The 19,479-nt window shown below is 38.7% G+C and overlaps 2 protein-coding genes across 2 annotated transcripts; both read left to right on the top strand.

Annotated features, from left to right (window-relative positions):
- The first annotated feature begins 4,768 nt into the window (after positions 1-4,768).
- Positions 4,769-10,889, top strand: LOC108245684. The gene is made up of 2 exons (XM_017432791.2): positions 4,769-4,799; positions 6,844-10,889. Exon 2 carries the CDS (start codon positions 6,906-6,908, stop codon positions 9,489-9,491), a length of 2,586 nt encoding a protein of 861 aa, XP_017288280.1. The 5' UTR covers positions 4,769-4,799; positions 6,844-6,905; the 3' UTR covers positions 9,492-10,889.
- Positions 10,890-11,001: 112 nt separating this feature from the next.
- On the top strand, positions 11,002-16,823 carry hpxb (hemopexin b). Its single transcript, XM_017432826.2, has 10 exons — positions 11,002-11,159; positions 11,309-11,325; positions 11,448-11,531; positions 11,669-11,811; positions 11,905-12,058; positions 13,059-13,271; positions 13,372-13,464; positions 14,711-14,841; positions 14,926-15,073; positions 16,402-16,823. The coding sequence occupies exons 1-10, from the start codon at positions 11,017-11,019 to the stop codon at positions 16,626-16,628; spliced, it is 1,353 nt and encodes a 450-aa protein (XP_017288315.2). The 5' UTR covers positions 11,002-11,016; the 3' UTR covers positions 16,629-16,823.
- The last annotated feature ends 2,656 nt before the right edge of the window (positions 16,824-19,479 follow it).

Here is a 19,479-nt window from a genome sequence, read left to right as displayed (position 1 = left end):
TAAGCTGAAAATAGCAAACCCTACCTATATATATAATACCAGATCAACAAAGTAACAGCTCATCTGAGAGCTTCCAGATTAAGCAGCTGTTTTATAACAGCTTGAGTCTCAAAGGTTTCATAGCAGAAACAGTGTAAATGCTATTTCATAAACAGTAGCTAAAACCAACAAAACAGTAGCTAAAAGCTACTGTTGTGGGTAGCATTTTGCTTTCCAATGAAAACATAATAATCATAAATAAAGTTAAATTATTCAAAAAGCAAAAAAAGATACAAAAGCCTAAAGTCATAGCTGCAATGTCCTGAATGAGCTGCACATTTTGATATCTGAATGGCTAAATTAGCTTAAGTCTGACTCAGAATTTAACTAAAAATCTGACTAAAGCAACATTTATTAATCATCATAGTTATGCTGTAAGATTTTAAACAGGTTGTCAAATGAAACAAAACTAACAATTATATCATCTTAAGTCAGTCTGTGCTCCACATTTAGACACTGATCAAATATTGGTGTCATCCATCCATCCATCCATCCATCCATCCATCCATCCATCCATCCATCCATCCATCCATCCATCCATCCATCCATCCATCCATCCATCCATTTAACTTACAAAACAAACAAACACATTAAACTCACCACCACAGGCTGCAGGTCTGAGCTAACTCAGCTAACGGCAGAATGACGCAGCTTTCTTCCTTTAACTTGAAGCCAGAGTGTCTTTAACATGGCCACGAGTTTATTTCACTGTCTTTAGTCTGACTTGAACAGAAGCTGTTGTGGAAGTTTAACTGCCTGCCAGTTAACAGGTGATGTGCCGAGAAGTTAATAACTGCGGAAGAAGTTGCACCTCGAGTGGGCGGAGCTTGTACACAATCTCTATGGGTTATTTTAACAGAGAAGTTCCTCCTTCCCGGCTTCTTGTTGCTTCTAGCTGGATCATACATCAATCCCTCCAGGATTTCGCAGGCATTTTTTGTGATTGTTGTGGGCTAAAATGCCTGATTTTGCGGGGCATTTTTCTAAAAGTTGCGATTTTGTTTTTTATTAAAATCAATAAACAACCATAACTTTTAATATATAAACCAAAAATACTTACTAATTTTGTAAGATAATTACCAACAAACATTGGCGTTCTCAAAAGGTGCTTTATTTGAGAACTTTGATAGCTTATAAACTGACATTCATGACCATTTCTGGATTGTCCCTCGTCTGCAGCTCTCCTCACATGTTTTGCAGACACAAAGTGTTTGTCGATCCGTTTATGTTCGATGATTACACTGCAGGACGAGCAAAACAGCTTCCCCCCCACTCTCGTGCAGCTGGGTAGGAAACTGGTTTGTGCGGTCCTTTACTGAAATCTTTGTGGGCAAATGTGAAGCATTAGCGCACATTTTGGTTTCGGTCGCTGCCCCTGCATGCTCCCTGGATTCTGATGTTAACAGGATGTGACGTCACATGTCTTCTTCGTGAGTTATTTGGGGTTATTTAGTATTCCACACTACACAAACCCACAAAGAAGAGACTAGACCCCAGAAACGGTGGCGAATCACTTAAGAAACAATAAATATTGGATAAAAGTTGCGGGAAAGTTGCAGTGTTTTAGACAAAGTTGCAAAAAGTTGCGATTTCGCGGGGTTTGCTTGATTTTGTATTAATAGTTGCGATCGCAACATCGCAAAATCCTGGGGGGTCTGATACATTGTCTGACTGGTAAGGAACAGACACAGTCTCTGCAGGCTTACAGTATGCCTTTTTTCTCTCCTCCTTGTTTTAATTCTTGTTTCTGTTCATGTTTTACTCAGTGACAGATGGGATTTCAAATGTAACTAAACACACTGCTTGAAATAAAACACGTTTAAGTGAAAGTACAAATTTAAATGATAACTTAAAAAGTCCAAAGTACACAAAATTAATATTAAATTACAGTAACAGGAGTAAATGTAATTTACTATTTCTCCCCTCTGACTATTTGATACCTCTTAGACGCTTAAACATTTTTACTTAAGAGCAGTGAGATTTTTTTTTCTTTATAAGAATAGAATGAAACAAGTTCCATAATAAAACTGAATTTACATCCATCTTTTTTACCTGCTTTACCTTTCCATGTGGCAGGGAGCTGGTGCCTGTCTCCAGCAGTCACTGTGAGAGAGGCGGGGGACACCCTGGGCAGGTTGCAAGTCCATCACAGGGACACATCGAGACAAACAAGACAAACAGCCATTCACACTGTCACTCACTGAAGGCAAATGCTGTTTGTTTGTCTGTGTTTGATGATTAATCAAAATGTTACGAACAGATTTTCATGAAAGTTTCATGAAACATCAAACATGCTACAAGGCACAAGCGGTTAGATTTTGGTAGTGATCCGGTCAAAGGTCAAGGTGACAGATCAGCCCCTGCTCGAACTCTGCATCTCTATAACAAGAATGTTAAACTCTGCAGTTGGACACCTCTTAGGTCAAGGGCAATCACCATTGATTTCAAGGTTCTTGGGGTCAGAGGTCACAGGTAACCTCTTTGTTAAAAACTTGTCTCTGCTCCAACATGGGACCCTTTTGTTTCCTCCACCAAGGAGCTTCTGTTTCCTGGTTGTGTCCGTTGGCTTGTTTGTCTGTCTGTTAGCAAAGATCAGGTAAAAACTAAAGAACAGATTTGGATGAAATGTTCAGGAAATGTTGGAGTTGTTACAAAAACCAATGGATTCGATTTTGGTGCTGATCCAGATTATGATCCGGATCACACTATTTTTTAATCACCCTTTGGCGGAGGTTTGTGCTCTCTGCTTCTACTTTTTAATGAAACATGCGACTGAACCATTTTCACATCTACAAAATCTGCCATGATGCAAAGAATTTGAAACCAGCGTGGCTGTAGCAGGAATGCCACCAAACATATGAAGGAAAGATATTTGGGATTCCCTAACTAATCCTGAACCTCTCATACCTGAGGCAGATTACGCCAATATCTACCACAGAGAAGTCTGATATTTATAAAAAGTCATTTTAGGCACTTTTAGGTCACATTTCTTAGTTCAATAACTAACTTATTTCTTTTATTTGCATCAAAACATGTTACAAAAAGTCTATTTTCACATGTATATTCATTTATCTTGTATATAATAACAATCATAATAACCTCTTACCCACCTTAGTGGTAGTTTGTGAATGCTGTTTTGATGTCCAGTTACTGAATTAGATGAGATTTTAACTTTTAAAACAATAAATCTACCATACAGGGACAATAAGGGCACTTCATCTTATCAGATAATAACTAAAATTTAATTTTCAAAGTTGAACCACTTCAGGCTTGTGAGCTGTAAATCAAGAAGAAAGCTTTTTTTTTTTTTTTTTTTTTTTTTTAGGAACAAAGTACAAAAGAAGGCCTAAATCCTTTAGTGCCTGAATGGACATGAATAAAAGAACTTGAATAAAAAAATAAACTTGTAAATTTTGCCTTACTAAATCTGTTTAACAATACATTGCAATAAAGGGCAAAATTATGTTTGCTGACACTTTTAATTTAAAGTAACACAAAACAGAAGCTTCTCAGTTCGATCACTTTGTATTTGCTGACACCTAGTGGTTGAATTCTGAAATATAGGAACTGACATGAACAGGTAAACACACTTGTTATCAGTAAATCACTGTTTTATAAATATTATATGGTATATAATTGCATCTTTGTTCTTCTATTGCAAATCTAGTCAAACAGAGTTTTTATGGTTGAAAAAACTGATTGTTATTTTTGCCATTTTCATGGTGTGTTTAAAGAAACTCATCTTTGCTTAACATAAAGCATTTATATTTGACACAAAAGCAATTAAAGCTTATGTTAATGTGGTGACGTTATGTTTGCAGAAGTGGTGTCCATTGCAAGTGTAAGACAGCTGCCAGTCTTCCCAGGAGGGGATGTTCCAAACAAATTCACCCCAGGGTCAGACTGTGCAATGCACTGAGAAACTGAAAAAGAAAAGAAAAAAAAAAGAGCTCCATCTCAGACTGTGCAGGTCTCAGTTATGAAGTTAAAGGTTAAAGGTCACGACAGGACAAAAAGAAAAAGACAGAACAGGTATGGCAGGAGGAAACCTCTTAAAAAAAAAAGACTTACTCAACAGCTCGACTTACTGTAGGTTTATAAAGTTTCTTCTGCTTGAACCCGAGGACTTCTGGAACAATATCCTTTGATATGATTTTGACCATGTAAATGTGACAAGGTTAACCAAGAGACCAGTACCGACTGTTCATCATCTAACTTTAGATGAGGACAACATAAGTGAGAATAAAATTATTAACCTAATGTTTTCTTGTGTGTGCCATGAGGTAATGTAGTGTTTTGAGCTTTGAAGAGTCAAAAGAAGCACCACTTGTGGAAGAGTGACTCCGCACCTGTTGGATTGTATCTCTGGCGTTTTTCGATCAACGTATGTCACTGAGGCTCCGTAAGACCTCAAGAAGTTGAAAAAAAGTAAGCACTACAGGTTTCTTTCTCCCTAATGCACAATCACAAACCAAACACTAATTTAGGATTTACGCAGAATCCAAAACACCTGGGCTGTAAACACATTAGGATTTTCCTCAAAGTTGATTATCACAGCGAATTTTTGAGTCAATCTCCTAGTTATTGAGCCAATTTAAGCGTTTGAGGAATACTGAAATGTATGTAAAGACAACAATGAAACGGTGGGAGGGTAATGAGGTGAGAGAGGGGTGTGACAGTGAGAGGAGAGGAGGGGAACAGGCGACTGCAGGACAGAACAGAGAAAACGATTACCGGAGAAGCAATTATCTTGAATTCAGGTAGGAGCACTGTAATACTGTTATTATTTTAGGGGTAAGACAATTATTTGCATAAGGTCACGTTGTTATATATGAACAACAAAGTCTTCAATTTGGTCTTTTTTTATCTAGTCATAGTACACTCAAGATTTCTTTACCTGTGCTGGGTTTTATTCTATGCAAACAGTACTGAATAGCTTCATTTTTATGTTTTGTGAAGCTGGAACATTGCTGCACATCCAGTATAATCTTCTCAGCTATGAATGGTATCATTTATGCTATAGTCTCAGCACCACAGCAAAGGTTGTCCGGTAACTTAGCAACCAGCGTCTCTCATTCAACATTAATGTCCGGTAACCGGAGACAATGTGGTGGACCCGGTCCAGAAAAGTAACAGGGATTTGTTGTTGACAAATGTTTTTGGTCAGCTGATTGTTCAGTTCTATCTAAAGGGACTTTATGTCCTGCTCAGGATTTCTCTGTTTTAATTTGAACACATTAATACCTCTTTTAAGTATAGAGATCAGAGATCGCATGTTTCAAGTGGAACGTTTTTGTAAAAATGTAGAGGTAAACTGACACCTCTCCTTGTCATCTTTTCAAAAGCCTGATTGTTTCGCCCCAGGTGGCTTAAAAGCCACCTAGCTTTTCCATGTTACATACACATTTACCTCAGAATATGATCCATTCATGCCCGTCTACTGAAAAGCCGTTTGTTCTGATCCCCCTCATGTTTCCCTGTGTCATAGATAAAAGGCAGAATCCAGTTTCCATGCCTTCGGCTGATTTGTGCTGTTGCTTCCATCAGAAATGACAGCAGCCATTTGTGGGTTTTTTGTTTTTTTGAGTCCAAAGCATGCCAATGGAGAGATGTACAGAATAAATAAACGGACGCATTTGTTCACATAGTACAGACGGACATTAGATATGCCTGAGCAAAACGTTGATTGGAATCTCATTTCATTTCATTCGTTTATGCAAACAGAGTTAAAGTCTGAATACAACATTAACGTCTCGAATAAAGAACACTGGCTACCTGAGAGCACTTTAGAGTCTCCCGAGTAACCAAATATTGTACAAGAGAGATAAAGTTACGAGACTGAACCTGTGTCCCACTTTTAAAACAGCCACAGAACTGTGTGCAGGTTTATGTGATACTGTGCACTTCAGTCAACAGGTAGGTCAGGAAGGTTTCCTGAAGGACAGAGGTAACTATCACAACACTGGGAGACTGTGTTCAAGAGGAATGATGTTCCAGAACAAGGTTTAATGATTCCAATCCAGTTTTGGTACAAATGAAATCCACTGTCCCTCATGCACGGCTTCATGTTTTATAAGCGAGTTGTAAAGTTTTCCCTCAGTTCCTCACTGAATTTGTTAATGTCTTAAGCTGGTATCTCACTGGGCTGCAGCTGTTGGGGACTAGTTTGTGGACAGCATTTACGAAGGGAGTCTCTAAAATGTCTTGAAACATTTGCAGGGGTTCTCAATCTCCCCACATGAGTCGTAGGGGTTCACAGTCTTGTCGCAGGAATTTTAAGCATGTTCGGAAAACGCTTTGAACCCATCTCAAGAGTGCTTAGAGCTATATTTTGAAACCTGCATGGAAGCTTTCCTATGACAGAAAACATCTAAAGGTACAGCCCTGAATGTTTAAGTAAAAAAATCATGCCACTGATAAATAATAATTATTTAAAAACTGGTTTATTTCATAAGTGTGTTCCAGTAGATTAAGTCATAAACATTGGGTAGGTACGCTGTGGGCAGAGGTGGGCAACAAAATTATGTGAACCTCCTAAAATACAGTTTTGCAAGCTGGTCGCTTGGTTGCAGATACTTGAATTCAGGAAAACTGCAACTGAAAGTTGGCCTATTTTCTCACAATTTTTAGTTGCCAACAGTTGTAGCCCACTGAGACTCTGGCTATAGATTGCTTTATTGGTATATATTTATATTATATGCATGTATGATTTTTTACACTGGTTATATGGGTTTTAAAGTATACATTAGACAATTTCAGTCATATCACCTTTGTGTTTTGTATTTTTTTTGTTTGTTTTTGCAGATGTAAAAAGGATAGAAAGTTGCAACCCATTTAAAAGCACAAGCTTAAATCTACCCGTCACAATGTTATTGAGGTCCCACTCTGAAAGAAAAGCCCTCCCTGGACTGACAGCCTTGCTGACATACAGCTTTCCAAATCAGCGTGAAGTGACTCCCTCGCCTCCCCTTTCTTATACCCCACGGGAGTCCATCTTTACACCACAATCTCTTAGTTCACCACCTCCATGGGTGACGCAGGCAATCTTAAACTTGGAGAAAGGGGAACAAGAGCTTCAGAGCCTCAGAGAGCGACAGCAAGCCGAAATAGAGGAAGTGAACCGTGAGCTGGACAATGCTGTGATAGAAGCTCAGCGGGAGGAGCGGCGCCTTCTTGAAAAGGTGGAGCAGGACCACAGGGAGGCCCAGCGACGACTTAGTCAAGTGAAGAGGGAGAACGCTGCAGCTGTGAGAGTTCTGCAGACACTTGTTGACCAACAAGTTCGAAAAATTGGACAACTGAGAGAACAAATTCAACGATGGGCTTTCACTGCTGGTGGATCCAACAGGGATCAGCTTGAAAAAGGTGTGGAAGAGGCCACACAACCATGGGAAATCTCTCTCACACTGAAAAGGGCTCATTTCTTACCAAGCTCCCAGTCCAAAACCTTTTACCTGGGAGAGGTTGATATTTGTGAGCAGGGTATGACTTACCACATTGGTGTCTGTGGTGTCCAAGGACAGAAGTGTGCTTTGCACTCTGGTGACACAACATTTTCAAACATAACTCCTTGTGAAATTCGAAAGGAACCACAGTTAAATAGAGGGCAAAGGTGCAGTTCAGAGGAACGCAACAAAACGATTGGAGGGAATATTCGTGTTGTCCGGAAACTACAACTGTCCAGCTCTACTGAAAATGAGGAAGAGCTTAAACCACCTAAGTCTCCCATACCAAGACATCGTGGTGTGTCTGAATCTTCCCAAGATGAAGAGGTAGAATCTGTGTGTTCAGACACTCAGGGACAAGACCTTTTCTTGTCTATTCCGCCAGTCTCCAGTCAAGCAGAATCAGAAAGTGATGACGTTGATGGGAGACACGATGTAACAAGGAGACGCAGCACAGTGAAAGGTAAAAGAAGACAAAAGACCCTTGTCTTGGTGTCATGTGAGGAACCATCCTGCTCTATTGAAGAAACTGATGAAAAAAGAAGCAACACAACCAGATCTCCAAAAACAAAGCACAAAGGTTCACTCTCCAGGCACAGTCTAGTAGACCTTTCCACAAAGCATCTCACTTCTTCACAACAAAGCCTTTCAAAGAAGAAGGCCTCAACTGAATCTTCGATGGACAGTGGAAGCCCTCCATCCCCAGTAGGCAGTGAAGACTCCTGCTACACCTATACTTTGGATACTCCATCGAATGAACCTTTCAAGCAAGACCACTACCGGTCAATGTCCACTGCTGACCTTTCCGGTAAAATGCTTCCTTTGATTGACAGAAACAAGACTGAGAGCAGAGAAATGAGAAAAGTCAATAGAATGCGTCTGACTTCAACTTCTGAGCAAGGTCGAAGAAACTGCACAGAATCAAACAAGAATACAAAAGGCTCTGATGAAAGACAGTCAAGATCTCAAACTCGTGTCTCACAGGGTTTAAGTGTGAACCGTGTCAATAGATCTCAGTCCATGTCAGCCATCGAAGGTGAAAAACTACATCAAGTCAAGGAGGCAGAAAGATACAAGGACAAGAAAGAGAGCGATGAGGCAGCTTCGAGAGAATCAGGCAATGCAGGTGGATCAGCTGCCCTCGACTCAGCTTGCTTGGTCAAACAGTTTGGGAAACAAGGATCAGGCCGCACTGACTTCAACTTGCCGAGTGGTGTCCATGCAACTGACAGAGGGCAGCTGTTTGTGGTAGACTGTGGTAATGCTCGAATTCAAGTGACAGATCTCCAGAAGAATGTTGTACAGCAAGTGTCTCCCTCAGGATCAGAAAGGTCTTCCCGTATCTGCAACTACTTTGACGTAGCTGTGAATTCGAAGGGCCTGATCGCTTTAACCTGCGCTGCTGAACGAGCTGTGTTGGTGTTCAGCCGACATGGACGCCTCCTGCAAACATTTGGAGGCACAATGATCGGTTCCACCAATGAAGAGCTGGATGCACCCAGAGGGATCACTGTTACACGTGAAGATGAGTTTTTGGTGGCTGACATCAAGCGGGGCACCTTGACGACTTTAAAATTAGATCCCAAAACGGGGGCAAGGTTAGAGCGCACTATGGTAACTGGGTACCACAGACCCTACTTGGTGGCAGCCTGCCTCACCACTGGGCTCATGGCAGTATCAGAACGCGGCAATGAAACTGGGCGTGTTCCATGCATTCGAGTCCTGGAACCAGGCTGGAACACTATCCGTATCCTGGGCGTGTGCTCTGGCCTCGGGCCTGTCCTGACCTGTCCCTGGGGTCTATGTATAGACAATGATGGGGATGTTTTGGTTGCTAATTGGGGGAAGCAAAAGCACTGTGTGCTCATTTATCCATCCAAAGGTGTGGGCTGGCCTCTGATTACCGACAACCTTAGCAGCCCACGAGGTCTGTCGCTTCTACCTGATGGACATGTGGTCGTATCAGACAGCATGAATCACTGCATCAAGATCTATCGCTACAAGTGAACAGCACTGGATGATGGATACAGAAAATAAAAGAAATATGAACAGTATCACAGCTGATTATGTTTGAATAGTTAATTTGAAACTTTTGAAGTGAAATTCTGTGGAAAGGTTATGAATATTTAATATTTTTCCTGTTGTAGATACATAATGTTTTTACCAACCTAAGTTTGGAAAAACTAAGTTAGTCTAAACGGGGCCAGGACCACAGGAGATTGCTGCTGTCTTAAAACAATCCCAGCCTCAAAACTTTCACAGTGATTCATGTGAATTCTACTTTTTAAACTTTTGCCGGTTTTGCCTTAAATGGTGATTCTGTCAGAAATATTACAGCATTCCTGCTGGAGGTGCCCCTGGCTGTTGCTTCAGCTGTTTGAGCTCACAAATGACCATAGAAAAGTAAATGATTGTGTTATGCAAAACTCACAGCAATAAAAAAAAAAAACTACAAATTTTAAAGCTTGGAATTATTTTTTAGATGGCAGCATTTCACTTTGGTTTTGTTACTGAACTAGTTGTTAATTTAACAACTAGTTTTAACTATTTAACTATTTCTCCATCAGTTAAAGAGATATCTGCAACAGGTAAGGTATTAATTGTTCATCACAGTTTTAAAGAACCCTACGTCAAAAAAATCAAAACTGTGACTATAAATCCTTATAACAACTTCTACTTCTTACATGGTTTAAACTGATATATGTAATAATGCTTATTGACACGTTATGATTTTTCTTATACTAAAGACGATTACATACAAAGTTACTGTAGGGTATAAAATAACATATTTTAAAAATATTTCCCAAGGTTTGTCTTTGTAATAAATTATAATCGCTCAAAGACATCCTTATTACTGAGAGCATTGTAAAATTATTTTTTTTGTGTGTGTCATACTCCATTATAACTTTATCATAACAAATTTAAAACTTAGTGTATTTGTGCTACTAATTTAGTGGATCAAACAGTATAAGTAATGTCAGCACAAGTACTGGTTGATGACTTTGTACTTCCAGTTTCCCTGCGTAAGAAGCACGATGTGATCTTGCACAATTTTTTATTGATTCTGGCACTTTCTGTACTTGTACCATACCCCACAATCTCAAAGGTTGTTTCATTTGCTAAAGTTCCCACATGTATAGTTAAAATACCCCTCCCCCCCCCACACACACACACACACACACACACACAGACACACACACACACAATCTAATCAAACAGAAAAATGGAACAAAAAGAGGTTGAAGATCTTGATTTAAAAATACATTTTGTAAATAATTAACCAAACTGATCAATTTTCCTGTGTAAGAGACAACTTCTGTTTCTCTTCATATCCAGATAGTAGCATATGTATACTGTCCTACTTGTAAAGACAATAATAAAGATGAATGAATAATAATGCATGATTCTAATTTACTCTGAAAATTTTGCCATTTTGCAACAACAGAACTTCCACGTTGATGTTTTGTACAAACACACTGCCGAGCTCATGCAACCCCAGAGTTTCCTAACATGTCCACCCCCACATGTCAACATGCACTTAGGTTTCAGAATAAAAGCGCAGGTTTCACGGCTCTCCTCCACCTTTGGGGACTTCAGCGGGACAAAAACCATGGATCTGGTCACTAAAACTCTGTTTTTGTGCTTAGCATTTGCCCTCAGGGAGGCAGCGCCCGTGTGAGTACTCAGAAACTCCATTTACTGTGAGGTTTCATAGTCATGTTTTACAGGTCTGAGAGGCAGATTTTTAAAAATATTTTCAAAATATTTTCAAACCCTTGAATGAGAGAAGCGCAGAAAATTAACTTTTTATTTGTCATCCACAGGCAGGACTCAGCAAATGGTGAGTTTGTTACAGAGCATGGCCATGCAACACTCTCCTATGCTTATATTTGATTATAAATACATATCATCCAATTTTACTCACAAGTTAATAATTATGTTATTTTTATCCCGGGAATAAAGATGCTGCTGTGCCAGACCGGTGCACAGGTATTGAGTTTGATGCCATTACTCCCGATGATAAAGGAAATGCTCTTTTCTTCAAAGGTGTGAAAAACTTCTTATCTCTTTTCACATAAGTGTTAGCAATATTCTTGTTTCAGGTTCTTGTTAAAATAGAACACCTGAAAGAGTGCATATGTTGTGTTTTTCCAAACAAAAAACTTGTGATATTTTCTCCACAGACGGTCACATTTGGAAGGGTTTCCATGGACCAGCGCAGCTCTCCAGTGAGCACTTCAAGGAGCTCACTGGTCACGTAGACGCTGCTTTCCGCATGCACAACACAGGGAACCCAGACGACCACGATCACATCTACCTTTTCATGGTATGGTTCACAGACACCATTAGTTGTGATTGCAGGGAATGGGGAAATAAAATATGAACTAATTTTCATTGTGGCCATTCATTTAATCTCCAGGGTGACAAAGTGTTCAGTTACTTCAACCAAAGTCTGGAGGAAGGGTATCCAAAACAAATCCAAGAGGATTTTCCTGGAGTCCCTGCTCACCTGGACGCTGCTGTGGAGTGTCCCAAAGGAGAGTGCATAGCTGATTCAGTTCTGTTTTTTAAAGGTATGTTGTGTCGTGCTCAGCTGAAGATATTTATCTCAGTGAGAAAACAAAAACAATAAATGAAAATCAAATCTGCACACTAAATAAAATCTAGCTGTGATTAGATCACTTTTCATGATTATTTAACACTAATTTGCAATTAAAAACAGCTCACAAGGTTTTGGTGCTGCTGTTAAAAAAAAGTTGTGAACAATTATTGTTTTGTAGATAGCTCCTGTCATGTATGAATGTTTTTAACTTATGTCTGTGAAACAAATCAACCATAAAGGATAATAAAGATTCTTGAACTCAAACGATCTCAGTTTGGAGAAAGAAATGCTTAAAACTGACTTCACTGACAAGCTACCTGCTGTTCCAAGTGGAGCCCAGACCAAAATGGATTGCTGTCACCTTAAAACAACTATAAGCTCAAAAATTTAAAAATAATAATACCTCAGCATTGAAAAATTCTTCTTTGTGACTCATTTTGTTAGCACAGGTCAGATGTATACCTGGTACTTACTCTTTAAATTCATATTAACAAATCACTCTGTAACACAGCCTGGTCCATGTAGGTACCTGATATGTACCTGGTAAGTACAAGGCTGTGTTTTGCATGACTACAGAAAAGAACTTGCTCAAGGAGAATCTTTACCTAAAAATGGTTTTGTCTGTTTTTTGATGTGTCATTAATCTGTTCTCGTCCTCTAGTGGCATGGCACAGGTAATTCAACATTTTTGTTAGACTATAGAGACGTAACAATAAAAAAAAAACAGAAAAAAAAAGAAACATATCAGTTTAGATTATCAAGAGTAGTGTAGACGGGGTCTTAAGCTCATTTACCTAAAACTGAGGTTGTTCAGCTGCTCTCTACAAGAGGTAGGATCTGAACTATCGTTTAAAGTATAAATTTGGGCAAAAGAATATCAGTCCAGGTAAAGAACCATGATAACATAAAATATAGTCAAATAATGATATTTGAAGTGGTTACCTTCTTAATAGTTATTTTCCCCTCTACAGGGCAAGATGTGTATGTTTATGATATAACCACAAAAACAGTGAAGACGAAGGCGTGGTCCCATCTGCCCAGCTGCACCTCTATTTTCCGATGGCTGGAACACTACTACTGTTTCCACGGACACAACTTCACCCGTTTCCATCCAGTAACAGGAGAGGTGGTCGGTGAATACCCCAAAGACACTCGCAATTACTTTATGCGCTGTCCTAACTTTGGTGGGTTGTTCGACAAACTGCATTGTTTTGCACAAGAAACAACAAATACTTGACTGTCGTATTTTTTAAAACACCTGTAATATTTTCTGTTTGCCTGCAGGTCATGGAAGTAATCATAAACCCGTTAAATGTAGCGAAGTCAAACTTGATGCCGCCACCACAGATGATACAGGCAGAACTTACTTCTTCTCAGGTAGGCAGTAAGGCCACTTCTGAGCCATAAGGGGAAATTCTTCTCAACAACTACTCAACCTGGCAAACGTCTATAAAGGTGCTAACGTTAGTTTGCAAAGGTTTGGAAAAAAAAATGCCAGCTTAGACTTTTTATTGTTGTTCAGCTAAACTGCAATTTGGGACAAAAATTGTAAAAGTTACCATTCGCAGCAGAACGGAGATAAAAGCATTCTGGACCCTGGAGAAATCACAGACGTCCAGCTCCTGACAGGCCTTTTGTATTGTAAGAATATGAAACTAGCTCTGAACCTCTCACAGCAATCCCAAAATTGGAAGAGAGGCTTAACTTAGTTAACCTCTCTACTGATTCCAATCCAAAGTAACCTTGATTGATTTCCTTTAAGGTATGATAGACAATAGTTACAGCATTTGAAAATGAAACAATATATTTGAAGGTGCATCATTATTGTCATTTGACCAATTTTGAGATAAGTTTAGTCTTGCAAGAAAGCTTTGTTTTTTCTTTTTTAGATATATTTAGCTTTCACACTTTACATTCTGAAAAACTACCTTCAACATCAATGAGTCCTCAGTAATAAAACAAATTGTCAAAAGCCATTAACTTAATGTTTTAAGTCAAACAGAGGTATTGTAAATCCAGGATGCTACCCATTTTTGACTAAATGAACTTTGGGTTATAATTAAAGAGGCACAATGGGATGTTATATGGGCAAATACAACAGATACACAGAAATGTGTCCAAGTGTGCTAGGCTGTTGTAGTTTAAAAGCTTACATCGTATCGCCCAACAAGAGACATAAAATGAAACCCCAGCTTTCACCTTTGCACTTATACTCATTGGTCCTGTCTTTAAATACAAGCATATTGGATAGATATTTTGCAGGATTTAGGAAATATTTTTTTTTGTGGCTTTACACATGAACCCATTATTGTTGCTCTTGGACCATCCAAGTCAAGATGAGAATGTAATTGGTGCTAATTTTAGTAGGTTGTATGATTACTTAACATTTCTTAATGCCTCTAAAAACCAAACTGACATAGGTTGAAGGTTTGAACCCCATACCTTCAGTTTTCAAGTTCTAAATTGGCCTCAAAACTTTTAGTGGAATACTCAACCAGTTATGAACCCCATTTCTTGCACCCTGCCTCTAATACTGAATTATACTAGACCAATAGGCTCATGGAGATATGACTTTAGGTCTGTTGCACAAGTCTTCACTTGGAATGTTGTTCAATCTGTTCAGGGTCCTCCTACATGCGTCAAGACACCCACCGTGATGGCTTTCACAATTTCCCAATAATCAGAGGATGGAAAGAAGTGACCAACGGCGTTGATGCTGTTTTCTCTTACACCAACAAAATCTACTTGATTAAGGTAGACCTCATTCTCAATCCCTCCCAATTCCTGTGTTGAAACAAAAATGAATGTAAATGCTCATTACTTTCCAAACATCTGCAGGGTGATCAGATTTACATTTATAAAGCAGATGCTCACTTCACCCTGATTGAAGGCTACCCAAAAACAGTCAAGGAGGAGCTTGGCATCGAGGGGCATGTGGATGCTGCTTTTGTATGTCCGACTGAAAACGTAGCTCATATTTTCCAAGGTAAGACTTCAAATTTTTTATCTATAATTATAGGTAACTAAAAAGATCAAATACAGTTGTGGTAAGTTTCCATCCACTCATTGTGGGCATGAATCGTAGTCTTAATTTTGGACTTTAAATGACTGATTTGAACCATTCTTTTCACAAGATGGAATGATTATTCAACATAAAACTTCAATCATTTTTAAAACTTAAAAGTTAATTTGGTGTTTGGGATCATTGTTCTGTTGGAACACCCAATTGTTTCAACCTTCTAGCTGTTGTTTTAAGATTAGGTTAAAGAGTTTGAAAGGAGTCCTCCTCCTTCATTGTTCCATTTGCAATGCACCAGTACCACAGCATGATGTTACCACCACCATGCTTGGCAGCTGGTACAGTGTTCACAGGTTTGAAAGCTCTTTTAAATGTACTTCTTGTCACTGTGGCCAGATAGCTCAGTCAAAAACCTTTTACTAGAAGACATTTGGCTTGTCCATCTTGAAGGTGTCTCTTTTGGATCAGGAGCTTCTTTCTTGGTCCTCTCAGTCCACAGTGACATAAAACTGACTTCACTGTGGACAGAAACAGTGATGTTCCAGCAGTTTTAAGTCAATGGTAGGCTTGAGCCTTGGTGGGTCCTTGGTCATTCCTGAACATCTGAAACCATGTCCTTTTAACTAAGGGTGACAGCTCGGGTTGTCTTTTAGATCTTGGCAAAGTGGTGAAACATCTGAATAATTTGTACGTATGTACAAATGTTTGAACTGATGATCTTGCAATATAAAGTTGTTGAGAAAAGATTCCAAAATATTTTCCCAACTTGTTTAAATTTCTCAGTTCTCCAGTTCTCCTTCTTAGATCTTCAATGACTGTTTTGGACTGGCTCACTGTGCTGAGTATTGGTCAATGCAGTGAGTGTTGTTCAACAAGTCCAAAGAGAAACTACCAGCTGCAGTCAATCATAATCATTAACAAGAAGCTAATAGGCCTTAGTCTTGTCAAGTTAAGACATGTAGATCCTTCAGCACCACTTTTAAAAATAGGTGAAAGTATGTATGTATTTGAACCTGTATGTATAAAATTGAACTTGCATGGATTAGAGAAAATCCACTTTGAATTCAAACATGTGCTCCTAGTACTTGTTTTTTAAAAATCACTGCTGTTGTATATAGTATTTAAAATCATTCCACCCTGGGGAAAGACCTACTGAAACAAGCGTTTTAAAGCCCAAAATTATTATAGCATCCGTGTCTATGATGAGCTGATGTAAACTTCTTACTGCATCCAAATAAACATTTGATTGATGGTAAAATATTAACAAACACTTCTGCTCACATTTCTTTTAACAGGAAATAGGATGCGGGACGTTGATCTCACTGCCACTCCCAGGATTATTGTCCAAGATCGGCCATTGCCCCTGTCCGACATTGATGCTGGTCTGTGTGGTGCAGATGGGATTAAACTTTTCAAAGGCTCACAGTATTACAGCTATGAAAGCCCTATGATACTGGCGATGGGCAGGATCGCTCCCAGACCTGCACACATCACCTCAGCAATGATGGCGTGCGAGGATTAGGAATCAAAATAATTCAAAGAGCCACCAAAAATCAATTAAAAGCAAATGAAAACTGCAAGAAGATAGTTATTTAAATTACTGCACATGTTGACGAAAACAAAATAAATAAATTGATGCTGAATTTTGGAAAAAGCCTTGTTTCATCCAACTGAGTTTGACTTTTTGGTGAATAAAAAGTAAACCACAGAACTGCAATATGAAGTGTAAATGATTCTTTTCTGTCTTCCTTTTTTTTCACAGAACAAATATTGGTATCTAGAATTTAACTCTGCACTTGTGAATCTGAGTGATTTGAAATGTGTGATTCTAAAGACATGTCAAAGTTTGCCCACTAGAGGACCCACTGCACAAAAGAAAGTACTACATCTGAAAGTCACTGTTCAATTAAACTAGCTGCAGTTTTATGAAGACTGTTGAAATCTTAACTTCTCCATCTATACACCTTGTATAAATGTGGTATTTCACTTGATTTCAGCTGAAGTCTTAGTATCTCAAGTTTAATTACCCATATCTGGTTGAAGGATACTGCATCCTCCCAAATTAGTAAAATTAAGGTCAAGGAATTAACCTTAAACCTATCTAGTAAAGAGCAATGTGACTTTAATTCAAGTGGAATTAAGGCTACAATTATTAAAAGATAACATTTTCAGCTGTCTATGTTACCATAGCAGCAAATCAGAGCAACACCCCTCGAATATGTGTGCAGGCTACAATGGGAACTAAAAATAAAATGAAACTAACTAATCTGAATCTATATTATCAATCAGGCACTCTTAAGAAAATACAAATCGGGATATTTTTCCACATAAGGACTTTAGTGTTGGTGATTTGCTCTATTCAAAATGTTGAAGTATCAAATTATTCTTGTCTTGTATTTTGAAAAATGTGAAAAGCTTGATTTCACGATTAACATGTCTTAAAGGAAATTGTGCTCAGTCTTTGAAAAAGCTTTGTGATTATAAACGTCACATAAATTAAAACACATCAGTAACTGCTGGACTATAATAGTTTACGCAGCTTAAAAACAAGTAAAGTTTTGAGCTGATCCTGTCCTGGTCCTTCTCTGTGGTCAGAAAAGAAATAAACCCATGTGGGGTTTGATCCAAGGTCAGTTTATACAACCTGAATACTCCATATAAAGAATGAATGTATGTATTTTAAAAGAAAACACTATCAGACTATCCATACATTTATTAGTTTATCTATTTGTTCATCCATTTATTTATCCATTCATCTTATTATCTGTTAGTCTGCTCATCCACCCATGAGCTAGTCCATCCATCCATGACATGTACTCTGGGACAAGGTCACAAGAGACACAGTGATAAACAGACCTTCTTTCTAACCATCTCCTCTCCTAACCCAGAGAGGCACCAAGACAATCCCAGTCCTAAGTGTTAAGCCTCTGTCAAGTCCTCATTTGTTCCAATGCTTCTCTCTCTCTATAAAAAAGTCCAAAAGACATCACCTGGTAGACATCTGGAAGGCATTCTTACCAGCTGCCCTAATACTGGCTCCTTTTGATGCTGAGGAGAAAAATACTCTACTCTGAGTACGTTCCTTTTGATAAAAAAGTTTGAAAATTGTGTTGAGGTATCATGCAAAAAAAAAAGCATTTCAACACATGGTCAGGTATTTTCCTTGGATATAGCTTAAATGGATTCATGTTTGCTTAGAGTGAACTTCAGCTGATAGTGTCACAACAGTATACAAAGCATATTTTATGACCTTTGGATACACTGTACTGGCATTTATTATAAATCTGTTAGCATATTTATTAGTGTTTGAATTCTCTCTTTAAGAGAAAATAAACTAATTTATTGTAATCTTTTAAAACATACAACTGTCAATGTTGCTACAGTCTTTGCAATAGCAATGCTTTTACTTTTCTATCCTATAATACTACAAAATCATTTGTATGTATTGATGTGAAATTGGTTTAAAAAATGGTAAATATGTCCTAACTCATTATTATAACATAGTGTTTTACCAAAGTGTCTGAGCTCATGCTGAAGCATATGGACCCATATCCTGCAGGCTGTCCAGAGGTTGGGACAGCATTAGTAGGCATTCAAGGCCTTTTCACTCCCTGGAGAGGTTTTTGTTGAACAAAATCCCTGGGACTTTCAGCAAGCACAAAGGAAGCGCTGGCCTCAGCACAGCTTCATAGCCGAGACCACAAGGACACACATGCAGGCAAACATACATAAAAACAAAGACATTACCGTAGATGCAAACATGCTTGGCAGACCATATGAGCTGTTTCATCGCACATCTTTCTCAATAATCAAAACCTCTTTGGAAAAGACCGATTATTGTACTAAAATAATTTATATTCACTCATTGTTGATTTATTTAATTTATTCAAATACCTTGGCAACCTCTTCTAAGGTAATGAACTTGCCTTTCCCTGAGTCTGGACTTCCACCACTCAACAATAGCTCCGGTCTAGGTCTGCAGTTGTTCGCCCAAAATAAAGCACAGCCTGGGGTGGGCTCTGCTTTTCCTTTTGCAAGTCGTCAAATGACTTTCCAAAACCTTTTTGAGTTAAATCAAAAGTCCTTTTCCATGGCCATGAATTCCTACCTTGCTCAAGTTTTTTGCTTCCACAATAACAGAAGCATCAGTCCTTCTGGCCACTTGGTACCTGTGAGCTGCTTCAGGAGTTCTCAGGGACAACTAAACCATGAAGGCCTCATTCTTCTAATTTAAGACTTATGTTACTGCTAGTGTCCACCAACAGACTTCTGACCACAGATTCTGGAAGGTGCTTCTGCAATGGAGGTCCTGAGCATGACACATTCAGAGTTCATGTCCCCAACCTACCTTGGACCACATGAAAACTACCCCA

This window comes from Kryptolebias marmoratus, linkage group LG23, assembly GCF_001649575.2.
Source record: "Kryptolebias marmoratus isolate JLee-2015 linkage group LG23, ASM164957v2, whole genome shotgun sequence".
Classification (NCBI taxonomy): domain Eukaryota; kingdom Metazoa; phylum Chordata; class Actinopteri; order Cyprinodontiformes; family Rivulidae; genus Kryptolebias; species Kryptolebias marmoratus.
The sequence above is the reverse complement of the archived record's forward strand: the minus strand, read 5'-3'. Positions and strand labels throughout refer to the sequence as shown.

Coding starts and splice junctions, on each gene's coding strand:
- LOC108245684 (XM_017432791.2), top strand. CDS start 6,906: ATGTTATTGAGGTCCCACTCTGAAAGAAAAGCCCTCCCTGGACTGACA.
- hpxb (XM_017432826.2), top strand. CDS start 11,017: ATGCACTTAGGTTTCAGAATAAAAGCGCAGGTTTCACGGCTCTCCTCC. Junction 13,272..13,371: donor TATGCGCTGTCCTAACTTTG/GTGGGTTGTTCG, acceptor GTTTGCCTGCAG/GTCATGGAAGTAATCATAAA. Junction 13,465..14,710: donor CAGAACTTACTTCTTCTCAG/GTAGGCAGTAAG, acceptor CAATCTGTTCAG/GGTCCTCCTACATGCGTCAA.